The following is a 13,405-nucleotide window of genomic DNA, read 5'->3' as shown; positions in this document are numbered from 1 at the left end:
ATGTATATGTATATGTATATGTATATGTATATGTATATGTATATGTATATATGTGTGTAGATATGTGTAGATATGTATAGATGTATAGATATATATAAATATATTATAGATACATATAGACATATCTATGTACAGATATTTATAGACATATATATACATATATACCTATATACACATATATAGGTACATATACACAGACATATCGTATAGGTGTGTGTGTATATATATGTATATGTACCTATACCATACCTATATCTATATCATTTATATTTATATCTTATTTATATCTAATCCATACCTATAATCTTTTGTAATAACTGTCATTTAAATTTTTTTTATTTTGGGGGGTTGGAGAGATGGCTCAGTGGTTAAGAGCACTGACTGCTCTTCCAGAAGTCCTGAGTTCAATTCCCAGCAACCACATGGTGGGTCACAACCATCTGTAATGGGATCCGATGCTCTCGTTTGATTGTGTCTGAAGACAGCTACAGTGTACTCACATACATAAAATAAATGTTTTAATTTTTTTTTAATTTTCCTATCAGTTGTTTTATGTTTAATCTTCCTGTATTTGTTGTTTGTTTGCTGGGTTTTTTTTTTATTTGTTTTTGACAGGCTCTCACCCTGTAGCCCAGGCTGGCCTAGGCTTCACTATGTAGCCCAGGCTGGCTATGAACTTGCAGCTGTACTCTTGATTGGTCTCCTGAGCACTGGGGATATAAAAACCCTCCTATATTTGAAAGCAAGAGAACATGGTTTAAGCAGCATCACTGATCGCTTTGTAGTTAGTATTCCTGCTGGCTAAGTGATGGCATGGATAGATACCTCACAGATTGCATGGATAGGATTTCGGGTGGATGCATTAATGACATCAAATGCTTTCTTCAGAGCCTAGCACATGATGAGTAGTCATCGCAGAATAGGTCATGGACCTCTCATGGTCCTCCAGGAGTAGATGACAGAGACGGTGGACAAAGGCACAAAGCTATGTATAGAACCCAGAGGGCAAGGCAGAAGGTCCAGAAAGGATGCTATAACAGATGTCATGATGATGGTGGTGGTGATGATGGTGGTGGTGATGATGGAGATGTTGATGATGGTGGTGGTGATGATGGAGATGTTGATGATGATGATGGTAAATTGATGGTGGATGCTGCCAATAATGCAGGCTAATCTCGTCAAATTATTTCAATCTCTCTCTCTCTGAAACAATTATCAATAAAGAGCTCTGAATTCTAGGCTCCTCAAATGGCTAAAGCAGTTTTATTCTGTGTATGGTTTGGCAGTGAATTTATCTTTCTTAAAGAGCTGAGATAAAATTATCTGGCCTACTTTATATCTTGTAACGAACAGTTGCTAGGGCAACGTTTCTGCTCAGCACTTCATTTCCAAGGTGACAGATTTGATACGGGTCCAGGGAACCGGAAAGCAAAATAGCATTGCGCTTCAGCAGAAGAAAGAATGCCCAGATATGAATGAAGCCAGGGTTCCCTACAAAGCCAGACCTACAGGTGCTGCCGTGCGCTGAACAGAGGAGAGTCAGTTCAAATTCTCCATGTGTCGTGATGAGATTCAGGCCTAGCTTCATCTTTTTTTTCTTTTCTTTCTTTTTACAAAATAATCCAAGTTTTTAAAATCTCTCTAATAAGCTAAGAGACATTTTAGCATATTGATTTATTTTTTTTAAGATTTTATTTATTTTATGTATATGAGCACACTATAGCTGTTTTCAGACACACCAAAAGAGGGCATTGGATTCCATTACAGATAGTTGTGAACCACCAAACAATTGCTGGGAATTCAACTCAGGACCTGCAGAAGAGCTGTCAGTGCTTTGTATATGCTTGGCCTAGGGGGTGGCACTATTAGAAGGTGTGGCCTTGTTGGAATGAGTGTGTCACTGTGGGTGTGGGCTTTAAGACCCTATTCCTAGCTGCCTGGAAGTGAGTATTCTGCAAGCAGCCTTCAGATGAAGATGTAGAACTCTCAGCTCCTCCTGCACCATGCCTGCCTAGATGCTTCCCTGCTCCTGCCTTGATGATAATGGACTGAACCTCTGAACCTGTAAGTCAGCCTCAGTTAAATGTTGTCCTTATAAGAGTTGCCTTGGTCATGGTGTCTGCTCACAGCTATAAAACCCTAACTAAGACTGCTCTTAACCGCTAAGCCATCTCTCTAGCCCCCAGCCTATCATTTTTCTATTCTTCCTGTTTCTATCGGGGGTCTCTTCTAGTCTAAGGAAATATTAGGGAATAAAAGATACAAACAGAAGATATTTGGGGTTCACTCTTGCCGACATTTTGCAATACATATTCCACCATTTACTGCTGAAGTCACACTACTGGGCAATACATCTCAAAACCTATTCCTCTGGTCAGTCTCAAATTCTACCTTTTGATCAACAACTGCCCATTGCCTTCTGCTCAGTCCCTCTACAGCAGCCTCTGGAATCAGCATTCCACTGTATTTCTAACAGTTCCACCCTTTTAGGCCACATATAGATGAGATCATACACTCCCATCATGGCTGGAAAGATGCCTTAATAACGAAGAACAGCTGTTCCTGCAGAAGACCCTGGTTCAGTTTCCAGCAACCATGTCGGGTGACTCCCAACTGCCTGCGACTCCATTTCCAGGGGAACTGGCCTTTGTGGACACTATTCTTACATACATACACACACACACACACACACACACACACACACACACACACACACACATAATTAAAAAATAAATCTTAAAAGATCACAGGTAAGTAAGGTCATGGATACGCTAATTGGCTTGAATTAATCATGTCACATTGTAAACTGATACCTGTTGTAGAACTTATTTAATTCTAATCTGGGAGGTTTTACCCTGCCTTTAACCATTAAGTTCCTGGATAAAAGACATACAACTTTTATTATTTACAATAAGCCTCAAGCAGCGCAAGAGCTGGGCAGATATCTACCCTTTATGCTATTAAAATCTACTTTCCTATCAATAACTGAGTTATTATTTACTATGTTTCATCTGGGCTACTCTTCACTCCAGTGCTTCAAGGCCATGTCTTTATGACTCAGCTCCGGCCCATGGCGGCTTCTCCTCTGTTCACCTTCTTCTCCCTCGTGTGATTCTCCTCAGACACCCCCCACCAAGTCCAGAAACCCTAAACCCCACCTATATCTCTTCTACCCAGCTATTGGCTTATGGCATCTTTATTTACCAGTCAGAAATAACTTTGGGGAAAGGTCACATAGCGTCCCTTGGGTCTAAGTGCAGACTCTTTTGCCTCTGGGGCAACCAGGCATTGGGGGCCTGCACTTAGCATTACAATACACAGCCAAAGACCTAACTAACCTCAATGGATATCAAACCATCACACTGTGCCCTAAAAAGTTACATAGCTACGATTTGTCAAAAAAAGAAGTTAAAATTTTAAGGACATAAACTATACTCTGTAGATGAGATTGAAAGTCATTACTGTGTATCTCTACCACTATCTGTTAATGATGAAGGGTGAGTTTGCAGAGCACTATCCTGTCTGTCTGTCTGTCTGTCTGTCTGTCTGTCTGTCTCTGATGAGAATAGAGGGTGCCACCAAAAGTGCCAAACACGAATACCCATGGAGGAATGCTCATCTCCTTCCCTTTGACCTTGCTTTCTGGAGGCAAAATGCTAGAATGTTCTCCTAAAGATCAGGACCCTAACTCCCACTCCTGAATTTTTCCTTCATAACAATACCAGGGTGGAATCTAGTTTTTATTACTGTCTTAGTTAGGGTTTTACTGCTGTGAACAGACACCATGACCAAGGCAACTCTTATAAGGACAACATTTAATTGGGGCTGGCTTACAGAGGTTCAGTCCATTATCATGAAGGAGGGAGCATGGCAGCATCCAGGCAGGCATGGTGCAGGAGGAGCTGAGAGTTCTACATCTTCATCTGAAAGCCACTAGGAGAAGACTGCCTTCCAGGGGGCTAGGATGAGGGTCTTATAGCCCACATCCACAGTGACACACCTACTCCAACAAGGCCACACCTAATAGCGCCACTCCCTGGGCCAAGCATATTCAAACCACCACAATTAGCATATAGTATATTAGCTTCCTCGTGGTATTTTTCAAAGAAAATTTATTTTATTTTTGCTCCCCGTTCTCCCTCACACTTTTTACCTCTTCCATCTGCTGTGGCCTCCTTCACATGTCACACGTGTCCTCTGCCCCCTGCCCATCCCCTCATGATCTCCTACCCACTTCCTCCTGTCTAGTTTCATGGTTTGCATCTATTTTCATACTATGTGCCTACAATAAATACTGAAAATTAAGATCTAGGGTGGTTTGGATGTCCTCCATAGTCTTGGGCATTTAAATATGTGGTTCCTGGTTAGTGACATCACTTGGAGAGATTTGGGTGCTGTGGCCTTGCTATGCGAAGTATGACATTGGAGGTAGGCTTAGAACTTAAAAGCTTTAGGGGCTGGAGAGATGGCTCAGTGGTTAAGAGCACTGATTGCTCTTCCAGAGGTCCTGAGTTCAATTTCCAGCAACTACATGGTGGCTCACAACCAATGTCCTCTTCTGGTGTCTCTGAAGGCAGTGACAGTGTGCTCATATGCATAAAATAAATAAATCTTTAAAAAAGAAAGAAAAGAAGGGAGGGAGGGAGGGAGGGAGGGAGGAAGGAAGGAAGGAAGGAAGGAAGGAAGGAAGGAAGGAAGGAAGGAAGGAAGGGAAATTCAAAGCCTGTGCCACATGCAGAAATTTCTCTCTGTTTAGTGCTTACAGTAAAGGTTGTGAACTTGGTTTCCTGCTCTGGCCATGCCTGCTGTCTGTGGCTTGTGGCCATGCCTCTCCACCATGATGGATGCACATCCCTCTGGAGTCATAAGCCAGAATTCCCTTTTCCTTCAGTTGCTTTAGTCATGTTTATCGGCAACAGAAAAGGAACGGACATGGGGTACACATATGAGAACACGTGACTTCTGCGTTCCTGAGCCTGGGTCATTTCACTTAGTATAATATTTCCCAGATCCACATGGATTTCATAACTTCATTTTTTCTTTAACAGCTGAGTAATATACCATTTATTATACATGGCATATTTTCATTATCCACTTATCTATATAATGACTTCTAGGCAGGTTCCATTTCCCGAATATTGTGAAGACAGCAGCGATGAGCATGGACCCACAGACATCTCTGCCATAGGATGTGAAGTCCAGGGGATAGTATATTCAGATCAGATCATAGTCCTGTTTTTAATTTTTTTTGAGCAATGCTTTTATAACGGCGTGCTAGCCCACTCCTCCCAGCGGTGGCTCCAGGCCCCTCCTTCCTCACATCCTCCACACATTTGTGGTCTTTTGTTGTGATCCATTCTGACTGGGATGAGGTGGGACTAATCAAGTGGTTTAAATTAGCATTTCTTTGATTGCTAAGGATGTCAAAGTCTTTTTAAAAAATATTTCTTGCCTGTTTGGAGAACAGTCTGTTCATTTCGTTATCCCATTTCTCAGTAGGCAGTTTCACATTTTAGTGTTTAATTCTTTCAGTTCCTTATATATTGTAGACATCAACCTCCTGTCTGAAGTACAGCTGACAGAGATTCTTCTCACCTCCTGTGGGATGTGTGATTGTACCTAGGAGAAACATTTTAATCTCATGCCATCCCGTCCATTGGTTCTTGGGCCAGCTTCCTGTGCTACTGGAGGTTTGTCCGGGACACTCTTGACTGCACCTGTGACTTGAAATATACTCCCTGGTTTCCTCTAGCAGTCTTGGTGTCTCGCGTTTTAAACTTTGACTCACTTTGAATTGATGTGTCTCTATGGGGAGAGTTGTTGGTCTAAGTTCATTTTCCATGGAGCGTATCCAGTTTTGTCAAGACTATCAGTTGAGTGAACAGCCTTGCTTCTGCTGTCTGCTTTTGACACCACCTCTTCAGGATCATTCTAGACCCCTTCCTCTCTCTTCCTCGTATCATTCAGCCCAACTAACATGACTTCACACCAGCCTCCACTGATGCCAAGTGTCATCATAGGGTCCTTGCTGTCCAGACTTGTCTCCTGACTGTCTTGGGCACTCAGCATCACCTCTCTATACTGTCCTTCCAGGGGAAAAAATCTCTCATTTTCTTCAAGACAAAGTTGAAAGTCCTTAATCAACCCAAACTTTACTTTCTTAACATAGACATAGAGGCCAGAGGACAGACTTGCAGAGATAACTTTCCCATGGCATTCAAGTCAGACTTGGTGGCAGAAGCCTTGATTCATCCGTCCATCTTGCTGGCCCTTGGTTTGTTTTTTTTTTTGTTGTTGTTGTTTTTTTTGTTTTTTTTTTGTTTTTTTGTTTTTTTTTTTTACCATTCCAATTTGATGGGAAGAGAGGTATCCAATTAGTTTTAAGTTTGTATTTTTCCTACCCCATGTATCTGGTTACCCCTAAAGTTAAATATTTTTGTGTGTCTTTTTGGCTTTTCTCTCGGATTTTTCAGTGGAGTATTTATCGTGTTCATGTCCCATCATGGTGAGGACACATGTATGTATGTATACAGGCTGAACAATAGTACTGGTATATACCGAATCACACATGTGTATTGATTATGTAATTCTTATGACCTCTCTCCACTGCATATGCTACAATGTTTTCTTATAACTATTTCTACTTCATATGCTTTTATGCAGAATACTGTATATATTAGTTCTTCATTACCTCATAAATGTTGGTAGTACGCATGCCTTACCTCTATTTCCTCCCAGACCACCCTTCCTTCCCTGCCCATCACTGTGCTATAACTTTTTTTTTAAACCCATGGAGTCTAACTGTGTTGCTCACATACTCTTAGGCATGGGACCATTCACCAGAACATGTTCTACCTAGTAGGGCTTATACCTTAAAGTCCTAACACTATCTCTCCTAGAGGCTATTAATTGCCAATAGCTCCTCAGCTAGTGGTAGGATTATGTGCCCACCTCCCCTGTCCATGCTGGAGTTTGGTATGTCTTGAGCTTGCATGGGTCTTGTACAGGTTATCACAATGACTGTTGGCCAGAAAACCTGTTTCCTTGCAGCCAGCCACTGCCTTCGACTCCCACTTCTGCAGTGATCCATTTTGATGTCGTTAGGGGATAAATATTCTCTTTATGGTTTCTTCTCTTGATCATATGTTTGTATTGCCCTAGCCTGCCACATTTGGTTTTGAGGAATTTCCATTCCAGTATACCTCCAGTTTGGGGGAGAGTTACAAAAAGGAATGATATAAGCCCAAGAAAATCAAATATATTAATAAAAGAAATACACAGAATGTGAAGAAAATGTCAGTATGCTTCCTGGAAGAGGTATGCCTCTGCAGCCTTGAGGGAAAGGTATGGTTGAGGTAACCAGCACCACCCACAACCTCCGTGGTGAAGGACAGAGTGATGCTGACCTCCACTGGTCCCAGTGTTAAATGTGACTAATGACTAACAGAAGTGACTCCCATCCATCCATCTGCTGCTCCAAGTATGCCAACCACCGTGAATTCAAAGCCAGTTAGCGCCCCTTTCATTTGCTTCTCTAAAAAATTCTTTTGCCTTTAGTTTCACTTCCCAGATGTTCTCCTGGGGAATTTCAAGTATATAAAGGCAGAGAGAATTACACAGTGAGACTTATACTCCACGATGATCTTTTCCAAGTTCAAGAACTACTCTGGCAGCTCCTCCCCCTCCCCACTCCTGTCCTACCTAGAGATCCCGAGGCAAATACCAAGAGTCTCCTCTATAAACCTCATTTTAGGGTGCAACCGTTCCTTCAGGATGCCACACCCTTTGGTGCTGGGAAGCCTGATAGTTGCTACTTAAAACTTCCAGCATCTTGTATTCTCCAGGCAACAGTGGGCCATGGTCTTCTCATTCACACAGCTTCTACCTTTGATGCCCCACCATAATTTGGTTGATTTGGAAATTGTTCTCCCTAAAGATAAGGATTTCTCCCTTCCAAAACGCCGTGGCTTCCTCTCAGTACAATTGATCCTATTGTTGGGGTACTGGCTTTAGAACATGCTACCACCACCGCCAATAACAATTTCTTAGATGCTTAAGGCCCTTATGTTCAATGGAGGGGTTTTCTGCATATAATCTCCCACATCCTCCTCTGTACCCTAAATTACCAATTATTCACAACACCTGCTACAGTGTGAGTGCTACATAGACACCTGTTATACTGCATTGCTTAGACAGCAACAGGGAGACAAGCATGCTCAACACAGGTGGGACGTCTGATCTAAGATTGGTTGGAACCACAGATAAAGAACTCATGGACATTGAGGGCAGACTGGGCCTAACTAGACTTCCATGAATATACCCTACCACAGACACTCATACTGAAGGATCTTTTTCTTCTCTAGAAGCATGATTACTTCAGATTTATCCTCCCTACTCCCCCTCTCGTCTTGCCTGTGGTGGCTTTCATAATGGAGAAAAAAAAAGATGTCATTCAACTTGGGAAAAGAAAAGGCCTCGTCTCTTTGGCAAAGCCTTCCTGTCCTCAGGCGCTCTGTCCCTGAATGCTCACTCATAACTCCCAGCAAGAGAGCTTTCAACATCTCCATAGATCCACACGTCTCCCCAGCAACAAGAAGTTACAGGCTTCCAGCTCAGCAGCGGCTAGTTCTTCCCCAATCCTAGAAGGAAAAGTCTTAAAAATCCCGACCTCTTCCCTCTGCCACTCACATGTAACTTCTGTTAATACATCTCTGCTACAACCAACCACTCAAGACATTAAAGCAGGTTATTTATTTATTTAAGCAGAAAAAAAAACCCTCCTCTAACACAGGCACACAGGCAATCACATTACCTCATCAAAGACCTTGGAGACAACATTCTTATTCAGGATGGGGACATAGGTGGAGCTGTGGGATACCATGGTCCCAGCCAAGGCATCCGTGATGGTGAGTTTCTTGGCAACCAGGCCATGAGTTTGGAGCCAGGTTTTGGAGGACGTGTCTGAAGAGCTAAGAACACAGACTGTAGAGTTTAAAAAACGTGCAACTTAGTCGTTCACAAACAAAAACAGAGCAGACTGTCCTCCGTAGACTAGAACACTCACGTGTGATCACTAACTTGGCTTCCATTTCCAGTGAGGTTTCCTGACAGTTTGTCATCTAGATACTTGTTCATCGGCAGGACGCTCTTTTCTGTGGAAGGAAGTGGAAGCTGTCTACGGGGGCTGACGTCAAAGATGGCTCGCATTTGCTCAAGTGGAGAGATAACGGGAGCCCACTTCAGAGGCTATAGCTTAACCTGTCAGAGCCCGCTCTTGGGCAGAAGGCATCAGCAGCTTCCACTGGAATTGCAGGCATGAGTGACACAGCCCTGCCTTACCTACCATGCAGAGAGCGTCTCTCCATGGAAAAATGCGCTCATAGGCCCCTCCTCCAAACCCACATTTAAAACACTTAGCAAGACTATGATGTACTAGCGATCGCTCAGCACTAGGCTCCCCACAACTGTCAGAGGAACAACTTGATCAACAGTTTCTATCCAGACACTTCTGTTTCGTGGTTCTTCCACTTAGAATGGGAAGCCACGGGCTGTTAGATTCTGTTGAATCATTAACTTCAAATGTTGAAATCAGTATTGGGGATTTTAAATGTATATCCTTATAGAAACTTGAATTTCTAAATGGAAGGGACAGTTCCCTCATTGAGTTAGCTGCGGCTCAAAGGAAAGCAGTTAAAGAGTGAGTTGGTTAAATGCTTGAGAAACCATGTTACGGTGATCACGTACTGTGTCCCGTACAGAGAGGACTGGTGGCTGAGAACAGAAGGCATGCAGTCAGTAAAGTACATGCAAGTTAGCAGGCTGCATGCAGCAGGCTGAGGGCATGCAAGCTAGTTGGGAAGGTTTCCCATACAGCAGCACTGAAGCCAACAGAGTCTGATTAGACAATGACTAGTTAACACAGGTGGACATTTGATTAGACAATGACTAGTTAACACAAAGAGGACTGTGTGCTGTGCTTAAGATTTAGTGACTAAGTATTCAGAATGTAGCGATCACACAATAGGGATCAACCTATCCCATTTATTATTTTAAGAAGAATCATCTCACAACCAGCCACTGAGTGAACAAGTTATACCTTCCCCACTCTTAGCCTTAAAACTCCAACAGTTAGAACCAGAAAGAGGCTGTCTGGGTGACACTCCCTATAAATACAAGGATAAAAATTACCCTATTGTGAGGTGTGAGAGCTTCCGGTTCAAAGCACAGAGTGGTAGCAGATATCACTCCTGACACTATGGCCGAGTGAGCCACGAGCATGCTGAACACCCAGAAACAAGTAGCGCAAATCTAGCCCCGAGAAAACCCGGTGCAGTAGAGTAGATTTGCCTGATTTACCAGGGAGCCTCTGAGGGAGGAATCTGCAACATTTTCAAGGGTGACCTTTTAATTTTTTTATTATTTTCTGAACTCCCTCAAACATATTTCACTGAGGTCTTCCAGGCATAGACCAGTGGGCAAAAAGATGAATGGGGGTTCCCAGGTAGGAGCCGTCTCATGCTTGCCTCTGTTGCTGAGAGCCGTGGTACAGCTCCTGGAGCTGTCCTTCTCGTCACTGCTGCTCTTGAAGTTGGAGATGTAGCTTCTGAGGAGGCTTGTTTTGGTGGATTCTGTTGATACCACAGAGAGAGGGTTATGGGAGTCGGGGCTGGAAGGAGACGTTTTGTCAGCTAGAGCTTCTGTGTTAAGCCAATGGGGCGTTAGACTGGAGACTAGTGAATAGCGAAGTCAAGAAGGTGCTTGCTGTGGGAGCCTGAAGCCTGAGTTTGATCCTGGGAAACCATTTGAAAGCAAAAAGCCAGGTATGGTAGAGTGTGCTTGTAATCCTATCACCGTGTGTGTGTGTGTGTGTGTGTGTGTGTGTGTGTGTGTGTGTGTCTGGCATGTCCCTGGAGCTTGCTAATTCCTCAGTCTAGCCTGTTGGGAGAGAGGGCCAGGCCACTGAAAGACCCCGTCTCAAAACAAAACAAAACAACAAGGGAAAATACCCTAACTTCTCCATAAGTACACACTGTGTATACTCATACACATATACATATGCATGAATGCATGCACACACACACACACTATCTCCCCCATGTGTACACACTGTGTACACACATATACACACACGTGAATGCATGCATATGCACACACACATGCACACATACTATATCCTTCATAAGTACACACACCATGTACATATACATGCATGCAGGAGAATGTATGCACACACACACATGCATATACACATGTGCACAGACACATGCATACACATGGACACACACCCTATCTACTTTGTAAGTATACACACCATGTCCACACGCACAGACCTATACATATATGCACATACATCCCATAAAATAGAATATAACTGTACAAAATATATTAGCCACTGGGTGATAGATTGTGGTCATACGCTGAGACCATGTAGGCAATATTTAAGATGTTGTTTTACTTACTTTAACCGACAACTTGACACAGCCTAGAGTCACCTGGGAAGGGAGTCTCAGGTGAGGGACTACTCAGATTAGATTAGTCTATGGGATGGTCTTGATTGTTAGTTGGTATGGGAGGACCCAGCCCACTGTGGGTGGCATTATTCCTTGCACAGGCAGGCCTGGGCTGTATGAGAAGGCTAGTTAATCATGGGCCTGGTAAAGCATTAGGCAGTTCTTCCATGAATTTGCTTTAAGTTCCTGTAAGAATTCCTGTCCTGTCTTCCCTCAGGACCATAAAACGAAATAAACAAGTTTCTTATAGTAACAGAAAGCAAACTAGAAAATACATACACAGTTGATTCAGTATTTGAAAGAAAAAATATATAATCTACTCCATCACCAGACCAAAGAAGAAAACTCACATCAATGCACAGAAAAACACCTAACAAAACCCAGCATCCATTTGTGATGAGAAATAAAAACCTTCCAGAAAGCTAAGTAAAGCACATCCAAAGCTTGGTAAAGAATAGACGCAAATCTGCACAGCTGAAATCATATTTAATCAAGGAATAAACAAAATGGTGGCCACTCTTACCATTATTCAGAACAATAGTAGGGACTCTAGCCACTGGCATGGGGCAAGGAGGTGAAATAAAGCCAGAAATAAGAAATATGAGAGTGTCCCTACTCATATAGGATACCCACACAGAAAAGGACAAAACAAAATCTACTCAAAGTAGAACTTGTCATACTATTGCTTTCAGCAAAGTAACCAGTTACAGACTCAACAAAAGCCAGCCACTGTGCTTTTATGGGATACGCTGAAAACTGCAAAATGCCCATTAGATATAAGAAGGCTCAGATGAATGGAGAGAAATTCCACACTTATGAACTAGGTGATCTACCAAGCCGAATCACACTCAGTGCAATTACTAGTAAAATCCCAGAGAGCTTTATAATTGAAATGGACAAACAAACACATTCTAAAGTTCACACAAAAGCATCAAGTCCTAGAATAACTAAAATATTCCTTAGAATAAAAACAGTAGCAAACCCACTATCTGTGATAATGACACACCATCAATCAAAACCATACAGTATTGGCAAAGGGAAAGAAATGGATCAATGGAACAGAACACAGAAACTAGACTCAATGCACATAAATACGCCCCATTGATCTTTACAAATGTGTAAAATTAATGAAAGAAAGTATTTGGTTTTTTAAAAAAGATTTGTTTTTATTATATGTGTGTTTCTGTACATATGTACATACACCATGTTTGTGTATGGTGTCACAGAGGCCTCCTTCAACAGATGAGAATAAATAAAGAGACCCACAGCCAGGCATTATGCAGAGAGTGAGAAACCTTGGGTCACTCTGGCATGAATGGGCTGTCTCCATCAAATCCCTCCCCTCAGAGATCAGGAAAGCCCACAGAAGAGGTGATGGAAAGCATGTAAGAGCCAGAGGGGATGGAGGACACCAAAAAAGCAAGGCCCTCTCAGTCACATGAGCAAAGTTCATATGAACTCTCAGAGACTGGAGCCAAAGGCACAGGGCCTGCACAGGTCTGCACTAGGTCCTCTGTATGTAGATTACAGCTTCCAGTTTAGTGTTTTTACAGGACTCCTGAGTGTGTGGATAAGTGGGTCTCTGTATCAGGTACTTGATAGGGTTCCTGAGTGTGTGGATGAGTAGCTCTCTGCTTCTTGTGCCTTTTCTTGGGCTCTTTTCCTTCTGCTGGCTTAGTTTGTCTTGTTCAACTTCAATATTATAGATTTTTTATCTTATATTTTGTTTTCTTATTTTTTAAATGAATGAATGATGAATGAATGAATGAATGAATGAACGAATGAATGAAACCTAGCCACTAGGGTAAAATCAACAACTGAACTGTCTTTTATACCTGCTAGGAGAGGGAACATCAGTTTTCTCCAGTTGAGTGACATTGGGTACATCAACCATT

The 13,405-nt window shown here is 42.4% G+C and overlaps 1 protein-coding gene across 1 annotated transcript in view; it reads right to left on the bottom strand.

Annotated features, from left to right (window-relative positions):
* The window catches only part of Vwa3b (von Willebrand factor A domain containing 3B), a 165,828-nt gene that overhangs the window by 38,503 nt on the left and 113,920 nt on the right, over positions 1-13,405 (bottom strand). Inside the window, 3 exon segments of the mRNA XM_028775375.1 lie at positions 8,813-8,969; positions 9,065-9,152; positions 10,524-10,628. Coding sequence (XP_028631208.1) covers positions 8,813-8,969; positions 9,065-9,152; positions 10,524-10,628 — 350 coding nt within the window.

Source organism: Grammomys surdaster, unplaced genomic scaffold (genome assembly GCF_004785775.1).
Source record: "Grammomys surdaster isolate TR1022 unplaced genomic scaffold, NIH_TR_1.0 255, whole genome shotgun sequence".
NCBI lineage: Eukaryota > Metazoa > Chordata > Mammalia > Rodentia > Muridae > Grammomys > Grammomys surdaster.
This window is presented reverse-complemented; position numbering and strand designations above follow the sequence as displayed.